This window comes from Oncorhynchus mykiss, chromosome 30 (assembly GCF_057628025.1).
Source record: "Oncorhynchus mykiss isolate SJ-2025 chromosome 30, ASM5762802v1, whole genome shotgun sequence".
NCBI lineage: Eukaryota > Metazoa > Chordata > Actinopteri > Salmoniformes > Salmonidae > Oncorhynchus > Oncorhynchus mykiss.
The window spans coordinates 34,910,322-34,932,352 of NC_143051.1; the positions used below are offsets into that span (position 1 = coordinate 34,910,322).

The window sequence follows — 22,031 nt, forward strand, 5'->3', positions numbered from 1 at the left end:
CCTTAAAGTAACTAACTTTAGCCTTCTGGATAGTCTGAGTGCACTTATTTCTCATTTGCCAGTCAGCCTAAGTATGTGTGTGCCGAGCCTTTCGCCAAATGCAATTCTTGAGGTGGAGTAACCAGGGGCTGAACCTGTTTTTAATTCAAATTTTCTTTATGGGGGTGTGTTTGTTAACAATACCCCTGAAAATATCAAAAAAGAAGGTCCAAGCGTCTTCGACAGAGCTGATTCAAGCTGATTCTATACCATTTTACAGAGGCCAGTTCCTGAAGGAAGGCTTGATCATTAAAGTTTTTATTTTTTATTTTTTTAACTAGGCTAGTCAGTTAAGAACGAACAAATTCTTATTTTCAATGACGGCCTAGGAACAGTGGGTTAACTGCCTTGTTCAGGGGCAGAACGACAGATTTGTCATTTCACTGAGCAGCCATTACAAACACAGGCTGTAAAACAGTGATCACTAAGGTCATTACAGAAAACAACAGACTGATTGATACCTATCAGGATTATTTGTGAAGATAACATCAAGGAGAGTAGCCTTTTCTGGGTGTTTGGAGTCATACCTTGTGGGATTGGTGATAATCTGGAGAAAGATTTAGGGAGTCCCATTGCTTTAGGACTTGGTTAGGTGGTTTAAGCATGTCCCAGTTTAGGTCACCTAGCAGGACAAATTCATACTTAGTGTAAGGGACCAGGAGAGAGCTTAGGGCAGGTAGGGAACAGGCCAGGGTGCTGATGGTGGACGATAGCACCCAGCAACAGTCAACAAAGAGCTATTTGAAAGTTTAATGCTTAAAACCAGCAAATCAAGTTGTTTTGGGACAGACTTGGTGGAGACAACCGACCACTGAAGGTGATCCTTGGTAAAGATTGCCACTCCCCCACCTTTGGAAGATCTGTCTTGCCGAAAAAGGTTATAACCAGAAAGGTTAACATCAGTATTCAAAACACTCTTCCTTTAACCACGTCTCAGTAATGACCAACACATCTGGTTTGGAGCTGTGAACCCACACTATTGATGTTTTTGTGTCTGTAAAAATGTATTTATTGATTGGCTTCACCTGTGTGGCACTCTGACACATAATGTGCTGTGGTAGCTGTTCAGACCCCTTATTGTAGGCACATATTTTTCTGGATAGGAGTGTGCAAAATTACCATCTTGATTTTAGGCTCCATGAAATACAGCACATTCTTTTAAACTGTTATGCGTGTGGATTGTTGTTGGAACAGTGGTACTTTTCTGTTCTCAACTGGCATTACATTCAATTGTCGTTTAGATGGCAGGCTCAGCATTGGTTCAGTCCAAAACAGAAGCAGGTTTCTTCAAAGCAGATTACTCGACACGCCATCTTTTTGAGTAAAAGGAGATGGTGCCTTAACACCAGTCGGGATACCACAGAGGGGCGCTCCAACCCTACTTTACGCACTTGTGCCACAGCAGCCATATATTGACCTACAGCGACACATTTCTTCTGCTGGAGGTTTCTGGCGTGGCTGGTAGAGAGGGATGGATGACAGCCACTGCAGGAAGAATAGAGAAACCTGAGCGCGAGATGAGAGAGAGAAAGAGAGGGAGAGAGAGGCAGTCGGAGAGTCGCAGCCCACAAGCCGTGTCTTTAATAGAAGCGGCCATTGAGCTGCTAAGAAGCATGTAGAGGAGCTAAAGCGGTTTAATCGAACCAAGAAGACACCGATTAAAAGGGATATAAGAACCGGTGTCCGGATACTATTTCAGTGGAGCCTTGTTACTGATTTCGGAAGGAGCTATCCCACTACGACCCACCTTGCCTTTACGCAGACACGCTTCAGTGGCGCTCACATAAAACACATTCGCCGGGTAGGAAGGTCTGGAGGGGGTGATTTTTATAGAACACGGCGAGCGATGCGCCTGGAATTGTGGCTTGACAAACACAGACAGTAATGGGTCGATATATTCAATGAAATATCGGTAGGCTATAACGTTGATAGACAATTACAATTATTTTTGTATTGGATAGAAGGTTGGCGCTTTCGGTTGCTTCTTCGGTCCACATATTTTATTCAAACTACGAATGACTCGACTTGTCAAGTGAGCGGCTTCACTTTTTCCTTCAACCAATTAGCCTCGCGAATCGCCACTTTCACAAGCAAACAAGGGAGAGGAGCACATCCACTGTGGCTTTCAACGCAAAACGGATTTGACAGCTGTGTTTGCGAGCAGAGGACCCGGATCCACCGTCCTGGATTACTGCGGTAGCGGGCCATTCGGCTGCTGGCCACCGGTAACAGAGGCACCATGGCCGGCTTCATCCCGGGTTTACAGCCGACCAGCCATTCCCAGGAGAAGGAATTCGCCCAGGCGTACGAAGATGTTCTGGAGAGATACAAAGGTAAGGAACGAGAAGAAAGGAGTGGGCCCTGGCCTGAGTTGATCTTTGGCGAGACAGCGGGACAATGTCATAATCTCGATTGTTTCATTGTTTACATGTTGGATAAATAGGCTACACTCGCCATGCTACTTTTTCTCCCATCTGTGTTTCATTGAGTGAAACCAACTGCGTGTGTTTCAAGTCTGATCTTGGTAATACATTGTGGCATCCAGACGCCAAAGGAAGCAGTTTTATTAAGTCCCATGCCAGCTAACGTCAAGGAATTTACCCAAATGACACGCACTGTTGTGCGTGGAGTTTGTTCCCAAGACACGAACATATTGCATAATAGTTAGTAACACAATTTCTCCCTTTTGGTTGCACATTTTAAAACATGGTTCTTAGTTTTAATAACTGAAACGCTACATAGCCTGAAACCAACCCAGTTGTTGGACCTATTCCACCATGTTACCACCAGCATTGAGACGTGCTGTTTTATAATCCCGATGACAGGGGCGCTTTAAAAATGAATGCCTCTACTGAAATTGACGGTGATGGAAGCGGGGAGGGAAGGGTGAGAGAGAGGGCGGGGGGGGGGGGGTGGTGATGACAATTGACGTGGGTCACAACTTTAATTTAAAACAAATATTTAACAAGGCAAGTTGAGAACAAATTCGTATTTACAATGACGGCCTACCCAGGCGAAACCCTAAACCGGAATAGGCTGGGCCAATGGTCGGGCGGCGCACAACTGGTTTGGCCAGGGTAGGCCGTCATTGTAAATAACAATTTGTTTGCCTAAAAAAATAAAATTGTGTGCCGCCCTATGGGACTCCTAATCATGTCCGGTTGTGATAGACTGGAATCGAACCAGAGGCTGTAGTGACTGCTGTGCCACTCGGGAGCCCATCTGTGATGCTTGGGTCTTGATGAAAAGCGAGTCCTTTTAAATGATTGGTTATTGTAATGAAATGCTACTCTCTTTGGGGTAGTGTGTGTGTGTGTGTGTGGTAGGGAGTGCTTTCATCCTCCTAAGACACTTCAGGTAGTCAAACACTTGGGAAATAACCGCAGAGGCATAAACAGCGGGAAAGAGATTTATTTTAAATGTAGAGGTATTGTGGGGAGGGTAGGACCTAAATGATTCTTGTAACAGAGTGAAAGGTGTATAGACATGGGTAATGACAATGAACCACAAAACCACATAGCTGAACATGTGCAGGCAATGGCATGCTTTTCCACACACAACCATTTTGAGTGGCCTTTCAACATGTTGCACATTCATTGCCACTGATGGCAAGCTTGTATGGTGGCAGTACTTAGTAACAGCTGGTTTTATGTCAGTGTATATCAGCCGGTTGGGTTTGTTCATTGCCTCAGTAAACAAGTACTTGGCAACGTTGTTATAATCAGTGGGGCTGGGCAACATCATGTTCGTGTTGATAATTGTAACGGTGAATTACAGATTAGATACCGTTTCAACTCTTATAACTGACACAGGAAATGTTCTTTTTTTTGACCCAGTCAACATCTCACAGCCAATGAGCTGAACTGTGGCTACTATGTTAAACTTGTTTTAGCCTACATTGGAACCAAACTTGTCACACTAATGCGTAGTTAACCTTCCTTGTTACTTCCAATAAATGAAACTACCAGTTTTGGGGAAGCTACTAAATAGTTTACCAAGCTACCAATTACTTCACACTGGAAGAAGTTAAGCTATTCTAAAGCTACCCTTAAGAACAATATAGTTTACTTAACTTTTCTAAGTAACTTTAGTTAACTACTTCCTGAAAAAGTATCATATGTAAATCTGAAATGTCATCGACTACAAATTGCAAGACTGATCACTTAAGGGTCATGTTATCAGAATGTGTAATTTATCCTAATTAAACACAAATGTTTCAAGTGAAAATTAGGCAGATCTAAATGATTACTTACTTAACCCATATTTAATTTTTGCAAAGAAAAAGTAGTGTGTAATTCCAGTTGTTAGCTACATGGCAAAGTAAGGAACTACTGAAAACATTACCTTGATTTGAATTGAGTTCCACTACCACCAACCAAGCTACCGCAACATGAAAACTGAACAAAAATATACACATAACATGTAAAGTGTTGGTCCCATGTTTCAGGAGCTGAAATAAAAGATCCCAGTAATGTTTCATATGCACATAAAGCTTATTTCTCTCAAATGTTGTGCTCAAATGTGTTCACATCCCTGTTAGTGAGCATTTCTCCTTTGCCAAGATAATCCATCCCTCTGCCAGGTGTGGCATATCAAGAAGCTGATTAAACAGTGTGATCATTACACAGGTGCACCTTGTACTGGGGACTATAGAATGCCACTCTAAAATGTTTTGTTACACAACACAATGCCACAGATGTCTCAAGTTTTGAGGGAGTGTGTAATTGGCATGCTGACTGCAGGGATGTCCACCAGAGCTGTTGACAGAGAATTGAATGTTAATTTCTCTAGCAGTAAGTCCGACCGGCCTCACAACCGCAGACCACGTTGATGGCATTGTGTGGGCGAACGGTTTGCTGACGTCAACGTTATGAACCGAGTGCTCCATGGTGGGGTTATGGTATGGGCCGGCATAAGCTATAGACAACGAACACAATTGCATTTTATCGATGGAAATTAGAATGCACAAAGATACCGTGATGAGATCCTGAGGCCCAATGTCGTCCCATTCATCCGCCTCCATCACCTCATGTTTCAGCATGATAATACACTGCCCCATGTCGCAAGGATCTGTACACAATTCCTGGAAGCTGAAAATGTCCCAGCCCTGCATATTTTCCAGTTGAGCATGTTTGGTATGCTCTGGATCGACGTGTACAACAGCGTGTTCCAGTTCCTGTCAGTATCCAGCAACTTCGCACAGCCATTGAAGAGAAGTGAGACAACATTCCACAGGCCTCAATCAACAGCCTGATCAACTCTATGCTAAGGAGATGTCGCGCTGCATGAGGCAAGTGGTGGTCACACCAGATACTGACTGGTTTTCTGATCCACTGCACTTTTTTTTTTTTAAAGGTATCTGTGACCAACAGATTCATATCTGTATTCCCAGTCATTCATTTATTTCCATTAACTGATTTCTTTTATATGAACTAACTCAGTAAAATCTTTGAAAATGTTGCATGTTATATTTTTTGTTCTGTATAGTTAAATTACTAGTTGAACTACATGTACAGTTGAAGTTGGAAGTTTACATACACTTAAGTTGGAGTCATTAAACCTTGTTTTTCAACCACTCCACACATTTCTTGTTAACAAACTATAGTTTTGGCAAGTTGGTTAGGACATCTACTTTGTGCATGACACAAGTCCCTTTTTCCAACAATTGTTTACTGACAGATTATTTCACTTAGTGTATCACCCAGTGGGTCAGAAGTTTACATACACTAAGTTGACTGTACCTTTTAAACAGCTTGGAATTTTTCATAAAATGATGTTATGGCTTTAGAATCTTCTGATAGGCTAATTGAAATCATTTGAGTCAATTGTAGGTGTACCTGTGGATGTATTTCAAGGCCTACCTGCAAACTCTGTGCCTCTGCTTGACATCATGGGAAAATCAAAAAATAAATCAGCCAAGACCTCCAAGTCTGGTTCATCCTTGGGAGCAATTTCCAAACACCTGAAGGTACCACGTTCATCTGTACAAACAATAGTAAGCAAGTATAAACACCATGGGACTACGCAACCATCATACCGCTCAGGAAGGGGATGCGTTCTGTCTCCTAGAGATGAATGTACTTTGGTGTGAGAAGTGCAAATCAATCCCAGAACAATAGCAAAGGACCTTGTGAAGATGCCGGAGGAAACTGGTACAAAAGTATCTATATCCACAGTAAAATGAGTCCTATATCGACATAATCTGAAAGGCCGCTCAGCAAGGAAGAAGCCACTGCTCTTAAACCTCCATAAAAATGCCAGACTACTGTTTGCAACTGCACATGGGGACAGAGATCGTACTTTTTGGAGAAATGTCCTCTGGTCCGATGAAACAAAAATAGAACTGTTTGGCCATAATGTCCATCGTATGTTTGAAGGAAATAGGGGGAGGCTTGCCAGCTAAACACCATCCCAACCGTGAAGCACGGGAGTGGCAGCATCAAGTTGTGGGGGGGCTTTGCTGCAGGAGGGATGGTGCACTTCACAAAATAGATGGCATCATGAGGTGGAAAAATTGTGGCTATATTGAAGCAACATCTCAAGACATCAGTCAGGAAGTTAAAGCTTGGTCGCAAATGGGTCTTCCAAATGGGCAATGACCCCAAGCATACTTCCAAAGTTGTGGCAAAATGGCTTAAGGACAACAAGGTAAAGGTATTGGAGTGGCCATCACAAAGCCCTGACCTCAATCCCATAGAACATTTGTGGGCAGAAGTTTTGTGCGAGCAAGGAGGCCTGCAAACCTGACTCAGTTACACCAGCTCTGTCAGGAGGAATGGGCCAAAATTCATCCAACTTATTGTGGGAAGCTTGTGGAAGGCTACCCAAAACGTTTGAGCCAAGTTAAACAATTTAAAGGCAATGTTACTCAATTAGTATTTGGTATGTAAACTTCTGACCCACTGGGAATGTGTTGAAAGAAATAAATGCTGAACTAAATAATTCTCTCCACTATTATTCTGACGTTTCACATTCTTAGAATAAAGTGGTGATCCTAACTGGCCTAAGACAGGGAATGTTTACTACGATTAAATGTCAGAAATTGTGAGACTAAGTATGTAAACTTCCGACTTCAACTGTAGTTCACTACTCCCCAACACTGGCAACTACTATCGGTGTTTCCCCTAGAAATAGTCATTGTCGTGGTGGGCAAGTCCCTCAGTCTACCCAGAACCATTGACGCTTAACTCTGTGTTCTGTCAACACTAAGATACAATGTCCCCGTCCAAAGGTAGTTTCCACAATAGAATCACGCATACACATCACACAGATGTCATATTGGTTTGTGGCTAAGATTCCCCTCTGGTCTGACTGAAGTAGTGCTTTATGCCATGAACTTGACCCGACGGCCCCTTTCCTACCGTGTGTGTGTGTGTGTCACTTGTGGCAGTTCCATGAAGAAAATAGGGAGAAATGCGAACTGTCAGGTGCTGACAGCATTGCTTGACTGTTATTGGAGGCTATATGATACTGGTTAAATGATTCAGGAGAGAGGCTGTGTGTTGTCTCAAAGGAAGGCATCGCTCTCTGTGTGTGTGTGTGTGTTCCACTGTCTGTTGTTCAGGGAGTTGACGGGTTCTCAATAACAATTGACAGGATATCCAGTAAGAGTGACTGGCTTGAGCCCAATGAAAAGCTAAAACACAGGGACGTAACTCATAAAATGGACACACACCCGTCACACAGTCCCAAGACGGACACCAGGTTCAGGGGTGTAAGACTGACAGATCGAAAAAATGTGAGGAAAAACGAGCCTCGGCTGAGAGGCTTACAAGGAAACCAGAGAAAGTCGTTTTTAGTTGAAGTTCAAGACCTGACTGTTGGCCTCTTGCTCCACCACTTCTCCCCCACATTGCATAGCCTAAATAGAACATTCCAGACTGCCTGTTTATGTGCAGTTCAACAAGACAGATCCACGACCTCCCTGACCAGAGGGCTTTCCATCCATCCGCGCTTGGTTTTGCCCATGTAATGTGACCGCCAACTCGCGCCAGCTCTGTCCTGCGACTTTGTCTGTTGTTTCCACAGCTACTAGCTAGGCTCTGTATGCTTGTTTACCCCCGAAGCAGGACAGGAAGAGCGTGATGGATGGTAAGAGCTCCCTCCCTGTGGCCTTTTCACTCCTCAGTCCTCGTATTATTATGCTCTGCGGTCACGCACATACACTGACACACACACACACACTGGCACTGTCAGACACCGACACACGCTGTCGTCTCACACACATACAGTACATTCACAGTTTTAGACACTCGCACTTCGCAGAATGCGACCCTTAGACTCCGAGGCGAAGCACACAGGTTTTTACTTGCACATTTCCAGGCCCCACACTCGCTGTGCATATTATTCTAATGGAGACAACGAGCGGAAACTTACAGAAGAATATCAGGAAACGTTCGTATTTCCCCTCCGGAGTTGTGCTGACGCTGGTGTCCCCGATTTCTTATGGCAGACAGGAAGAGCCAGGTCGTTCGAGGCCTGTTCTTCCTGCCTCTCCAATTCGCCACATGCAGACTTGTACAGTACCCTGTCTTTCCACTGCTTCATTAAACTCTATCTACACGGTGCTTTGAGTATTGTCGCGGCCTGTGAAAACTGGTGCCACGAAGAGTCAGTTCAGCTGGCTGGACTTGAATTAGGGTTGAATTGGGGAAATAGTCTGGGAAAAGAGGTTGTAACATAACATAACATCTGTAACTGACTGGAGTTACACTACATGACCAAAAATATGTGGACATCTGCTCATCAAACATCTCATGCCAAAATCATGGGCATTAATATGGAGTTGGTCCCCCCCCTTTGCTGCTATAACAGCCTCCACTCTTCTGGGAAGGCTTTCCACTAGATGTTGGGACATTGCTGCGGGGACTTGCTTTGATTCAGCTACAAGAGCATTAGTAAGGTTGGACACTGATGTTGGGTGATTAGGCCTGGCTCACAGTCTGTGTTACAATTCATCCCAAAGATGTTCGATGGGGTTGAGGTCAGGGTTCTATGCAGGCCAGTCAAGTTCTTCCACACTGATCTCGTCAAACGATTTCTGTATGGACCTCGCTTTGTGCACAGGGGCATTGTCATGCTGAAACAGGAAAGAGCCTTCCCCAAACTGCTGCCACAAAGTTGGAAGCACAGAATCGTCTAGAACGTATGCTGTAGCATTAAGATTTCCCTTCACTAGAACTAAGGGGAAAAGCCCAAACATGAAAAACAGCCCCATACCATTATTCCTGCTCCACCTAACTTTACAGTCGGCACTATGCATTGGGGCAGGTAGCGTTCTCCTGACATCCACCAAACCCAGATTCTTCCGTCGGACTGCCAGGTGGTGAGGCGTGATTCATCTCTCCAGCAAATGCGTTTCCACTGCTCCAGAGTAGAATGGCGGTGAGCTTCACACTACTCCAGCCGACGCTTGGCATTTCGCATGATGATCTTAGGCTTGTGTGCGGCTGCTCGGCCATGGAAACCCATTTCATGAAGCTCCTGACGAACAGTTCTTGTGCTGATGTTTCTTCCAGAGGCAGTTTGGAACTCAGTGGTGAGTGTTGCAAACGAGGACAGACTATTTACGCGCTTCAGCACTCGGCGGTCCCATTCTACCACTTTGCGGCTAAGCCATTGTTGCTCCTAGACGTTGCCACATCACAATAACAGCACTTACAGTTGACCGTGGCGGCTGTAGCAAGGCTGACTTGTTGCAAAGGTGTCATCCTATGCCGGTGCCACTTTGAATGTCACTGAGCTCCTCAGTAAGGCCCTGGAGATTGCAGGGCTGTGTGCTCGATTTTTATTTATTTATTTAATAATAATAAAAAAAAAAATTAATACACCTGTCAGCAATGGGTATGGCCGAATCCACTAATTTGAAGGGGTGTCCACATAATTTTGTTTATGTACTGTAAGTGTGGAAAGTTCTGAATTGTTCCTAAATGGGTTTTGGTTATTGAAACTATAACCTCTGGTTTGGGACTGACTGAATGTGTGGTGGAGAGAGAACGAGAGGGGGAACTGAGGCAGACGAATGAACGATTTGGATGGAGAGGTTGGATCGTTACAGCTGGATTTTTCCACCTGGCCTCGTTTCCCTCCCCGAATCCCTGGTTGCCGTTTTTGTTTGTTGCTGCTTCGGCTCACACGGTAGAATGCGGCATGCGTGAACACAACCCCTCATTCCTCCCTCTATCGTTCTATCTCTCTGGCTCTTTAAGTGCATTTTCTTAGTCGTCCTCGCATATCAGTTATACCCCCCCCCCCCCCCCCTCTCTCTCTCTCTCCACCTCTCTCCTTCTCTGTCCTCTCTCTCCTCTGAGTGTGGGTGGAACCAACTCCCTGTTCTCAGAAGTCTCTCTAGGCTTTTCCTCCCCGGGGCTCATTGCATAACTCCTCTGCAGCTGATTTTTGGAAACATAATCAATGCTCTGTGTGTGTGTTTTAGGGAAGAGGGTATTCAACAATATACATCTAGGCACTTACTAGGCTCATGCTTCTGCACGTGTGTACTTTATATAGGGTGTTTCTGCTCTATGCAGAGCCCTTGGAGCGGTGCCTTGAGTAAAATAACGAGGCTGTAGCAGGCCAGAGAAGCAGAAAGAGGGGCTCTACTGTGACATCTGTATTGCTCCTGTCCCCCCCCCCCCCCCCGACACACACATTGCAGCAGCACTCCTCTATATGCCAGCTGTGTGTGTGTGAGAGAAGGGGGGTGTGTACGTTATCAAATGGAGGGGGTCAAGATGAAGGGAGATGGGGTGGGGGTTAAGCGCATCACAGCAAAGAGAGGTGGAGAGGGGGAAGGATGGAACGAGGTAGAGGGGAGGCGATAAACTGTTAATGAATGAATCATGGAGTCCTGTGGTAAAAGCACTATGTGGGGAATGTGGCCTGGAGAGCATTGATTTCAGATGGATTCAGAAGAGAGCCTCTCTGCCTGTCTGTCCCTAGCAACACACACAGAAACAGAACTGGTGTTCACCTCCCCAAACCTAGATCTCTCTCCTCTCTCTCATATATATATATATATATATATTACATTACTGTAACAGTGTGCAGTATAAACTGTAGGTGAATAATGATAATACACTTTGCAGGTCTTAATACTGAGATTACTTTATGTTCGCTCTCCTGTTTACTTTTCACTGCAGTGGTGCAGGTACTGCAAAGCAGCTAAGAGAAAGTTGATCTCACTACGGGCTCCCAGTTTCTCCCTATATTCCTCCTTTTCACTACCTGTCTCCCTCGGACTTGGATAGGAGCCAGATGAGGTGCTGCAGAGCAGCTATGACGATGCTACAGCCCTCTCACCAAAACCCTCCGTCTCTACATTTTCTTACATTTCTTTCATTATCCATCTTCCTCTACTCCTCCTTCTATTTCTGATCCTGAGAGCCCCCCCCCCCCCCCCCATCACAAGGTCCTCCTGACATGCTATCCATCCTGGAATTGACTGCTAACTAGCCTATATTGTTCTCCGAGGAGTCAGGGGTAAATTCCATTCCACGAGACTAAGTGCATCCAGACTGCATGTTGAGTAGGTCTTGATCCCATTGATTTGAAATGATGGCACAAACTGAGATCTGGCACCAGGCTATGGATTAGGTGAGGATTGCATGAGAGTCAGTATGATGCCAATGGGTCAGTCTGTGAATCTCAGTCCAGTATTGCTGTTTGCCATTCTATGTGACTGTGTGTTGAGTTGTGAGAACCTGGCCCATGGCCTGTGGCTGGAGGTCTCGGTCCCGGGAAGAATCTCACTCTTAATCCTCCAGCTCGTGACTCTCAGCTGATCCAGTCATTTATAGGACAGTAGATCACGGCTACCATGCTGTCACAGGTCACACTGTTGTTAGGTCATACACACAGTCAGAAAGAACACATTCAATTTGACCCCTGAATAAACTGGAGATCGTATGTCATTATTAGGCTAACCCCTGTCCTAAGTGTGTGTTTTTCAGTGATCGCTCTTGCCTGTTACTCTTTTTGCAGTCGTGTGTGTGTGTGTGTGTGTGTGTGGGGATCTGTTTCTACTCCGTGTGTGTCTGAAGGCTTTAGGTGTGGGGCAGATTTGCCATTCAAATCAGTCCCAATGTTTTAATATGTGGTGATCCCAACAGAGACAGCCCTAATCTCACTCATCCACTTTACTACACAGTAGTATGTCCCTATGAGAAGTCTGCAGTGGAACGGCCCATTCCTTCTCAGCATTCCTCTGCTTGAAGTGGCACCTTCCATTTACTCCCCTGGCCTAATCTGAGGGGGATGCTTTTGGTGGTTATGTGATTGTGACATAATGCCCTCAACATGGAAACGGGGATACCTAGTCAGTTGTACAACTGAAATGTCTTCCGCGTCTAACCCAACACCTCTGGATCAGAGAGGTGTGGGGGGGGCTGCCTTAATTGACATCCACGTCATCGGCGCCCGGGGAACAGTGGGTTAACTACCTTGGTCAGGGACAGAATGACAGATTCTTACCTTGTCAGCTTGGGAGAAGGATGTATCACTTAGGCATAGCATGAGGTACTTTTGTATGGGCATATTTGCAGCCTACTGGGTGGGGATATTTCCCCAATTTAATATGCAGGTAATTTACATAAATCTGGTAATTTGTTTTATGGTTTTATCCAAAGCGTATAAGCCTCTTATAGTTAATACATATTTTCATTATATGTGGGACTCAAACCTGTAACTAGAGTTGTTGCAAGCACCATGCAACCAAGTGAGCTATAGGAACCTTTTCAGTACCTTGTGTTGCAGCCTGTACCATGGACGTGGACATTATGAACATTTTGCCTCTTGTAAACCTTGGACAATAGCCCATCCTACACCTACAGTGCTTTTGTGCACCTGCCATTGGCTCAAATGTGCGAATCAGGTTGTCGTGTATGAGCTTCCAGCTTTTTGTGTGAGGTGTAAATGTCCCCCCCCCCCCCTCCTGTTTCAAAAGCTGTGTTAACATAGCAAGGAAACGTTTAATTATCAGGCTTCAATAGACAGGCTTCCATCGGCCCATCTTTATTCGACAAAAGCATAGCGACGTGTAATGGAAACGACGGATATAGGAGAGATGTTCTTAAGACCATTTTTATCGGTTCCACGGGTGGATTTTGTCAAGGTTTTTTTTTTTTTTTTTTTTTTTTACAAATAATTTTGAAGGTAATCGGGAATAATTTTGAAGGTAATCGGGAATAATTTTGAAGGTAATCGGGAATAATTTTGAAGGTAACCGGGAATAATTTTGAAGGTAACCGGGAATAATTTTGAAGGTAACCGGGAATAATTTTGAAGGTAACCGGGAATAATTTTGAAGGTAACCGGGAATAATTTTGAAGGTAACCGGGAATAATTTTGAAGGTAACCGGGAATAATTTTGAAGGTAATCGGGTATAATTTTGAAGGTAATCTGGGCACATGGTGTCACCGCGTAACTATAAAGCTCCTCTACACATTTTTTATTCTAAATGCCTAATGCTTGCTAAATATATATTTTTTCTACTATAAAAATGCATATTTCTTTTGCAGGGTAAGGATTGTCTGACTTTCAAGAATGCCTGCCTTGCTTTCCTGGTTGGCTGGGAAGTTTCACCATCCAATGATTTCAGATCTACAGGAGTTTAACCATGTCACGGACATAGCGATGCATTGGCACATGACAATTATTAGAATATGTCAAATATTTGACAATCATTGCATTCTGTCCATGCTGGCTTTCGCGGGCTACATGTGACATGAAACCAATTTATTCATGCGTAATTTGCCTAAATGGGTAATGGAAACACTTTAACCACCAAATATTTATTAGACACTGTAGGTTTTCACGAACGGCTTGTTTGTGTGTGACATTACGTCCTGCTGTTTTGCTCGACACAAGATAGTTAAATGGAAAAGCGCCGTAGCAGGAAATTGTCGCATTTATTTTCTATGCGAACTGTCTAAACGTCGACAATCACTGCACAAGTTAATGGAAACATAGCTAGTGATGATTGACTAGAGAACCTTTTCTTTACCCATTAGAAACTGAATGACTTCAGCATCAGTTGCTTTACATGGTCATAGAGGAAAAACATGTACAGTGCAGTATCACCACAAAACTCATCGCACATACAGTAGTAGGCTATCGGTGAGCAAGTTTGAAGAATACTGTAGTCACCACTCACTCCTTGATAAAGCGTTCATCACAGCATTCCTATGAGAGAACTGCCACTCAATCCTTGATAAAGCGTTCATCACAGCATTCCTATGAGAGAACTGCCACTCACTCCTTGATAAAGCGTTCATCACAGCATTCCTATGAGAGAACTGCCCTCCCTCTCTCGCTCTCTCCCTCCCTCCCTCTCTCCATGGGTGAGCTAGGGCCACAGACAGTGTCCCCTCTTCTTCATCCTTGTCGTGCCTGATTACCTTTAGTGGGCCTCTCTTTCCTCTGTCGTCATCCCCTCTTTCTCACCCTCCCCTCCCCCTCCTTGCCGTGTCTCTCCTCTGGCACTCTGGCATCTCCTCGCTCTTTCTCTCCCTTCTCTTTCTGTCTCCCCCCCCCCCCCCTCTTGCTTTCTCTCGCGCTCTGTCTCTCTCAATATCTTTACTAGGTCAATAGTTACCGGTAGTGGTAATCTGATGTCGGATCCAGCTTTGTTAACAAGCTTTGCTCCTAATTGAGAGACTCAAATGATCAACCTGCAGGCAATGATTTCTACGCCAGAGTGTGTCTCTGTGAGTTTGTCCTCATATGGTTGTTGCCTATATTTGTCCTATTTCACACATGCGTATTCACTTGTACATGTGAACAGGGTAATTATATATATTTGCATATCCCAACTCTCCATGGGAGACCCTGGGAGAGTGGGGTCACAGCCAGGGTCTGCCATTATCAGCGGCGACCCTGGAGCAATTAACCTGGGGCGGCAGGTAGCCTAGTGTGTTGGACTAGTAACCGAAAGGTTGCAAGATCGAATCCCCGAGCTGACAAGGTAAAAATCTGTCGTTCTGCCCCTGAACAAGGCAGTTAACCCACTGTTCGTCGGCCGTCATTGAAAATAAGAATTTGTTCTGAACTGACTTGCCTAGTTAAATAAAAACATTTAGATGCAGTGAAATGTGGTGTTTTACAGGGTCAACCATAGTAGTAAGGGTTAAGTGCCTTGCTCAAGGGCACATCGACAAATGTTTAACCTTGTCGGCTCAAGGATTGAAACTAAGCAACCTTTCGGTTACTGGCCCAACACACTCTAAATGCGAGGCTACCTTCCGCCATGTGCATGTCTCCCCTCGTAAATGCCATATCCTGTCGATTTTTAATTGTCACTGCCAGTACAATACCGGTGACTCATTTTCCATTGGAACAAAATCTTTTCTCTACGAGGGCCTATCATTTGTTATGAATCAATGGTAAATTGATAGACTGGAACGACCTTATAAAGGGCTAATTAATTTATGGAATGCCTATTTTTATGTTGCCGGGACATTAGATTTATGGATCACAAGTTTATCTCTAAATCCTGACCTGACCTTTGTTCGTCTAGGTCTTTATAAAATAGTATTTTACATTTGGTCTCTAAATTAGTGTCAGATGACATAATAGAAATGGGAGACGTAGTGATGCGAGGTCCTCAAGGGGGCTTAGTTCGTTTGCCTTAAAGATCTCCCACTGATCTTCTCTGTCATTCTGTTGCGGTCCACGTGCACCATGCATTCTAAACAAGGTTGTCTGCTCGCCTCAGGGCCGACGTTTGTTGATAAAACTTGAATCTCGGCTACTCTAGGCCCAAAACCCAAGTGTGCTCAAGGCTTGCAAATAAACATTTAAATCATCATTATGACCACGATGGGATGTTATCGTTACGATTATATACCGGAAAATGAAATGCAGCAAAGTATGAAACATTAAGGCATAGTTGCTACAATATGCTCAGCTTAGACTCCTAATAATTCCTCCAGTTCTGTAGAAGATGATACAAATTGAACTCTTTTCCTTTGGCAATACTGCTGTCATCATTCCACTGGGAAGTCTGAGAGGGTGAACTCCAGACAATCCCCTCGGTGTTCAGAGACAAGTGTTGACTGAGGAGGAGGGAAAGGGGCTGAATTGGAAGCTCATTTCCAGATTACAGAGGAGGAGGGGAAGATTTAGTGAGACTCCCTAGTTAAAGGAAATGGATGTGAGAGAAGGAAGAGGGGAGAAGGAGTGAATGAATGGAGTCTAACTTAGTAGTTTGCAGATTTGGGAAATTGTAATTTGGCTCGTTACAGGGAAGGAATTGGAAAAGCTTAAAGCGAATAGGCAATTTTAAAATGAATGGATTTAGTTGCAGTTTGTCTCATGAATAGCCCAACCCCGATAGTTTGGATTTGACCAAATCCTTACCTCCAATCCACAGGTTAGCATTATGAGCACATTTGCAGGACACTTTGCCACTAAACTGTGATCATTCTGTTTTTGAAAGGGATTAATCTAAAAATCAGCACAGAAAGCCCTCCTTTTATGTTAGGCCACCTTTCCCTGCTAATGCTAGCTAGCTCATCTGACTGACTGGGTGAAATGCCTCGGTCTCTTTTATTTATTTATATATATATATATATATTTTAATGCTAGTATATATGTGTGTGTATACAGTGGGGCAAAAACGTACTTAGTCAGCCACCAATTTTGCAAATTCTCCTGACTTTAAAAAGATGAGGGGCCTGTAATTTTCATCATAAGTTCACTTCAACTATGACAGACAAAATGAGGAAAAAAAAAATCCAGAAAATCACATTGTAGGATTTTTTATGAATTTATTTGCAAATTATGGTGGAAAATAAGTATTTGGCCACCTACAAACAAGTAAGATTTCTGGCTCTCACAGACCTGTAACTTCTTCAAGAGGCTCCTCTGTCCTCCACTCGTTACCTGTATTAATGGCACCTGTTTGAACTTGTTATCAGTATAAAAGACACCTGTCCACAACCTCAAACAGTCACACTCCAAACTCCACTATAGCCAAGACCAAAGAGCTGTAAAAGGACACCAGAAACAAAATTGTAGACCTGTACCAGGCTGGGAAGACTGAATCTGCAATAGGTAAGCAGCTTGGTTTGAAGAAATCAACTGTGGGAGCATTTATTAGGAAATGGAAGACATACAAGACCACTGATAATCTCCCTCGATCTGGGGCTCCATGCAAGATCTCACCCCGTGGGGTCAAAATGATCACAAGAACGGTGAGCAAAAATCCCAGAACCACACAGGTGGACCTAGTGAATTACCTGCAGAGAGCTGGGACCAAAGTAACAAAGCCTACCATCAGTAACACACTACGCCGCCAGGGACTCGAATCCTGCAGTGCCAGACGTGTCCCCCTGCTTAAGCCAGTACATGTCCAGGCCCGTCTGAAGTTTGCTAGAGAGCATTTGGATGATCCAGAAGAAGATTGGGAGAATGTCATATGGTCAGATGAAACCAAAATAAATAAAAAAATGTAAAAACTCAACTGGTCATGTTTGGAGGACAAAGAATGCTGAGTTGCAGCCAAAGAACACCATACCTACTGTGAAACATGGGGGTGGAAACATCATGCTCTGGGGCTGTTTTTCTGCAAAGGGACCAGGACGACTGATCCGTGTAAAGGAAAGAATGAATGGGGCCATGTATCGTGAGATTTTGAGTAAAAACCTCCTTCCATCAGCAAGGGCATTGAAGATGAAATGTGGCTGGGTCTTTCAGCATTACAATGATCCCAAACACACCGCCTGGGCAACGAAGGAGTGGCTTCGTAAGAAGCATTTCAAGGTCCTGGAGTGGCCTAGCCAGTCTCCAGATCTCAACCTCATAGAAAATCTTTGGAGGGAGTTGAAAGTCCGTGTTGCCCGGCAACAGCCCTAAAACATCACTGCTTTAGAGGAGATCTGCATGGAGGAATGGGCCAAAATACCAGTAACAGTGTGTCACAACCTGGTGAAGACTTACAGAAAACGTTTGACCTCTGTCATTGCCAACAAAGGGTATATAACAAAGTATTGAGAAACTTTTGTTATTGACCAAATACTTATTTTCCACCATAATTTGCAAATAAATTCATTAGACTTTTATCTACCTCACCAACTTCAAACATCTGCTATCTGAGCAGCTAACCGATCGCTGCAGCTGTACGTAGTCTATCGGTAAATAGCCCACCCAATTTGACCTACCTCATCCCCATACTGTTTTTATTTATTTACTTTTCTGCTCTTTTGCACACCAATATCTCTACCTGTACATTACCATCTGATCATTTATCACTCCAGTGTTAATCTGCAAAATTGTAATTATTCGCCTACCTCCTCATGCCTTTTGCACACAATGTATATAGACTCTCTTTTTTTTCTACTGTGTTATTGACTTGTTAATTGTTTACTCCATGTGTAACTCTTGTCTGTTCACACTGCTATGCTTTATCTTGGCCAGTTCGCAGTTGCAAATGAGAGCTTGTTCTCAACTAGCCTACCTGGTTAAATAAAGGTGAAATGTATATATATTTTTTAAATCCTACAATGTGCTTTTCTGGATTCCCCCCCCCCCCCTTCATTTTGTCTGTCATAGTTGAAGTGTACCTATGATGAAAATTACAGGCCTCATCTTTTTAAGTGGGAGAACTTGCACAATTGGTGGCTTATATTTATATATATATATATATATATATACATACACACACAGTGCCTTGCGAAAGTATTCGGCCCCCTTGAACTTTGCGACCTTTTGCCACATTTCAGGCTTCAAACATAAAGATATAAAACTGTATTTTTTTGTGAAGAATCAACAACAAGTGGGACACAATCATGAAGTGGAACAACATTTATTGGATATTTCAAACTTTTTTAACAAATCAAAAACTGAAAAATTGGGCGTGCAAAATTATTCAGCCCCTTTACTTTCAGTGCAGCAAACTCTCTCCAGAAGTTCAGTGAGGATCTCTGAATGATCCAATGTTGACCTAAATGACTAATGATGATAAATACAATCCACCTGTGTGTAATCAAGTCTCCGTATAAATGCACCTGCACTGTGATAGTCTCAGAGGTCCGTTAAAAGCGCAGAGAGCATCATGAAGAACAAGGAACACACCAGGCAGGTCCGAGATACTGTTGTGAAGAAGTTTAAAGCCGGATTTGGATACAAAAAGATTTCCCAAGCTTTAAACATCCCAAGGAGCACTGTGCAAGCGATAATATTGAAATGGAAGGAGTATCAGACCACTGCAAATCTACCAAGACCTGGCCGTCCCTCTAAACTTTCAGCTCATACAAGGAGAAGACTGATCAGAGATGCAGCCAAGAGGCCCATGATCACTCTGGATGAACTGCAGAGATCTACAGCTGAGGTGGGAGACTCCGTCCATAGGACAACAATCAGTCGTATATTGCACAAATCTGGCCTTTATGGAAGAGTGGCACAAAGAAAGCCATTTCTTAAAGATATCCATAAAAAGTGTCGTTTAAAGTTTGCCACAAGCCACCTGGGAGACACACCAAACATGTGGAAGAAGGTGCTCTGGTCAGATGAAACCAAAATTGAACTTTTTGGCAACAATGCAAAACGTTATGTTTGGCGTAAAAGCAACACAGCTCATCACCGTGAACACACCATCCCCACTGTCAAACATGGTGGTGGCAGCATCATGGTTTGGGCCTGCTTTTCTTCAGCAGGGACAGGGAAGATGGTTAAAATTGATGGGAAGATGGATGGAGCCAAATACAGGACCATTCTGGAAGAAAACCTGATGGAGTCTGCAAAAGACCTGAGACTGGGACGGAGATTTGTCTTCCAACAAGACAATGATCCAAAACATAAAGCAAAATCTACAATGGAATGGTTCAAAAATAAACATATCCAGGTGTTAGAATGGCCAAGTCAAAGTCCAGACCTGAATCCAATCGAGAATCTGTGGAAAGAACTGAAAACTGCTGTTCACAAATGCTCTCCATCCAACCTCACTGAGCTCAAGCTGTTTTGCAAGGAGGAATGGGAAAAAATGTCAGTCTCTCGATGTGCAAAACTGATAGAGACATACCCCAAGCGACTTACAGCTGTAATCGCAGCAAAAGGTGGCGCTACAAAGTATTAACTTAAGGGGGCTGAATAATTTTGCACGCCCAATTTTTCAGTTTTTGATTTGTTAAAAAAGTTTGAAATATCCAATAAATGTCGTTCCACTTCATGATTGTGTCCCACTTGTTGTTGATTCTTCACAAAAAAATACAGTTTTATATCTTTATGTTTGAAGCCTGAAATGTGGCAAAAGGTCGCAAAGTTCAAGGGGGCCGAATACTTTCGCAAGGCACTGTATATATATATATATATATATATATATATATATATATATATATAGATAGATAGATATAGATATATAGATATATATAGATATATAGATATATATTACTACTCTGGAGAGGCGAAGGTCGAGAGCCGTGCGTCCTCCGGGGTGGGGGGTGTGTGCATGAGCTGTGCTAATATTTTAGTGTTTTTGTTGTGTGAATGTTTCTGACTGGGAGTGCTAGGGTTTGGGCGAAACCAGTATCGCGATACTCGTTATTGTGGCAAGGAAAGAAAACATGAAGATTGAACATCTTTAGGAAAACAACCCTAATGTTGGAAACGAACATCATTATGTTGTCATCCAGATTGACATTTATTTTCCAAGCTAAAGCACCCAATATTTTTAACAAAGCAGGTTTTTAAAGAACCACAGTGTTTGGTCTGCTTCGTGTTTTCATTTTTGCCATAGAGAAAAATATTGCGACTATTGGTATCGACTTGCCTAGTTAAATAAAGGTTACATTGTCCTGGCCCTAAAACTGCGTGCCCATGCCAAATTGTTATTAGTGACAGAGAGACCTGACACGTCTCGGCCTGGCGGACCTGGTCCATCTGTTGGGAGGGTCTCTGCCCCTTCTCTAATCACCCAGCTTTGCCCACAGAGCCAGGAGTGCAGCGTAGCGCCACACTGGGTTCCCACTAGGATGTCTCGCTTGCACGCACGAGCTCCCCCGCCTCCTGCCTAAAAATGAGTGTGAAAATGAATGAGATGCTATTGGATCAACCGAGGAAGGTGGAGGAGCAGAGTGAATCAGAGCCGCACACACGCAGGCTCCCGTTGAATGAGAGTTTTTTGAATGACTGAGACGGACCTGTATCGCTTGGCTATTAGTTAACAATGATGTCAGCTCAAGCGACATTAGCATATAGTTACGTTGGCTAAAAGCAATGCTAGCTAATATCCCGTTTGGCTGCTTTGTGCTCTTTTTTTTTCCACTTTAAAATGTATGCCAAACAATAACCATGGATTTCAAAGTTTAACAAACTATGTAACTCCTATGCACAAGCACTACTATTAACAATTTCTACTGAACATTTTTCAAAAATGAATTTCGTGGAAGAACTTTGATAACAGAATTACAGTAAAATCTCCCTCATGTTTTTATGCGATCAGGTTTTCCAAAAACTCTGTTACATATCTGCTCTGAATTAAGATTCAAAGATGTCTGCAGAAAGAATGGGCTGTCAGCTATGACATGGCACCTTAACCTTTTGATAAAAATATATTTTGGTGATTAACTACAGTAAGTGAAGTAGATTTACACCCGGTAACAGAATTACACTATGGGTCCAGATTAGAGTGCAGTACAATACAGCACAGTAGAGTATAGTTCAGTACAATGTACTATACTCTACTTTTTGTTATTGTACTCTGTGCTATGCTCATTGTTTTGACAAGTTTGGATATCACAATACAATGGTCTATGATGGGGTCAACTTTGGTCCTGTCCATCTGTGGATGTTAACGTCAAGGTGTAACGGATGTGAAACGGCTAGCTTAGTTAGCGGTGGTGCGCGCTAAATAGCGCTTCAATCGGTGACGTCACTTGCTCTGAGACCTTGAAGTAGTAGTTCCCCTTGCTCTGCAAGGGCCGCATCTTTTGTGATGCTTCGTGGGTAACTGTTGTGTGCAGAGGGTCCCTGGTTCGCGCCCGGGTATGGGCGAGGG

At 43.5% G+C, this 22,031-nt stretch overlaps 1 protein-coding gene across 9 annotated transcripts in view; it reads left to right on the plus strand.

The window, feature by feature from the left end:
- The window catches only part of LOC110487604 (microtubule-actin cross-linking factor 1), a 253,063-nt gene that overhangs the window by 17,328 nt on the left and 213,704 nt on the right, over positions 1-22,031 (plus strand). For 2 of the 9 annotated variants that reach the window (XM_090228130.1, XM_090228135.1), the window contains exon 1: positions 1,499-2,372. The exons of the other annotated variants lie outside the window; for them this stretch is intronic. In XM_090228130.1, coding sequence (XP_090084256.1) covers positions 2,279-2,372 — 94 coding nt within the window. In that variant the 5' untranslated portion in view covers positions 1,499-2,278. Of the gene's footprint in view, positions 1-1,498; positions 2,373-22,031 lie in introns of those variants that run through there. 9 annotated transcript variants of the gene reach the window in all.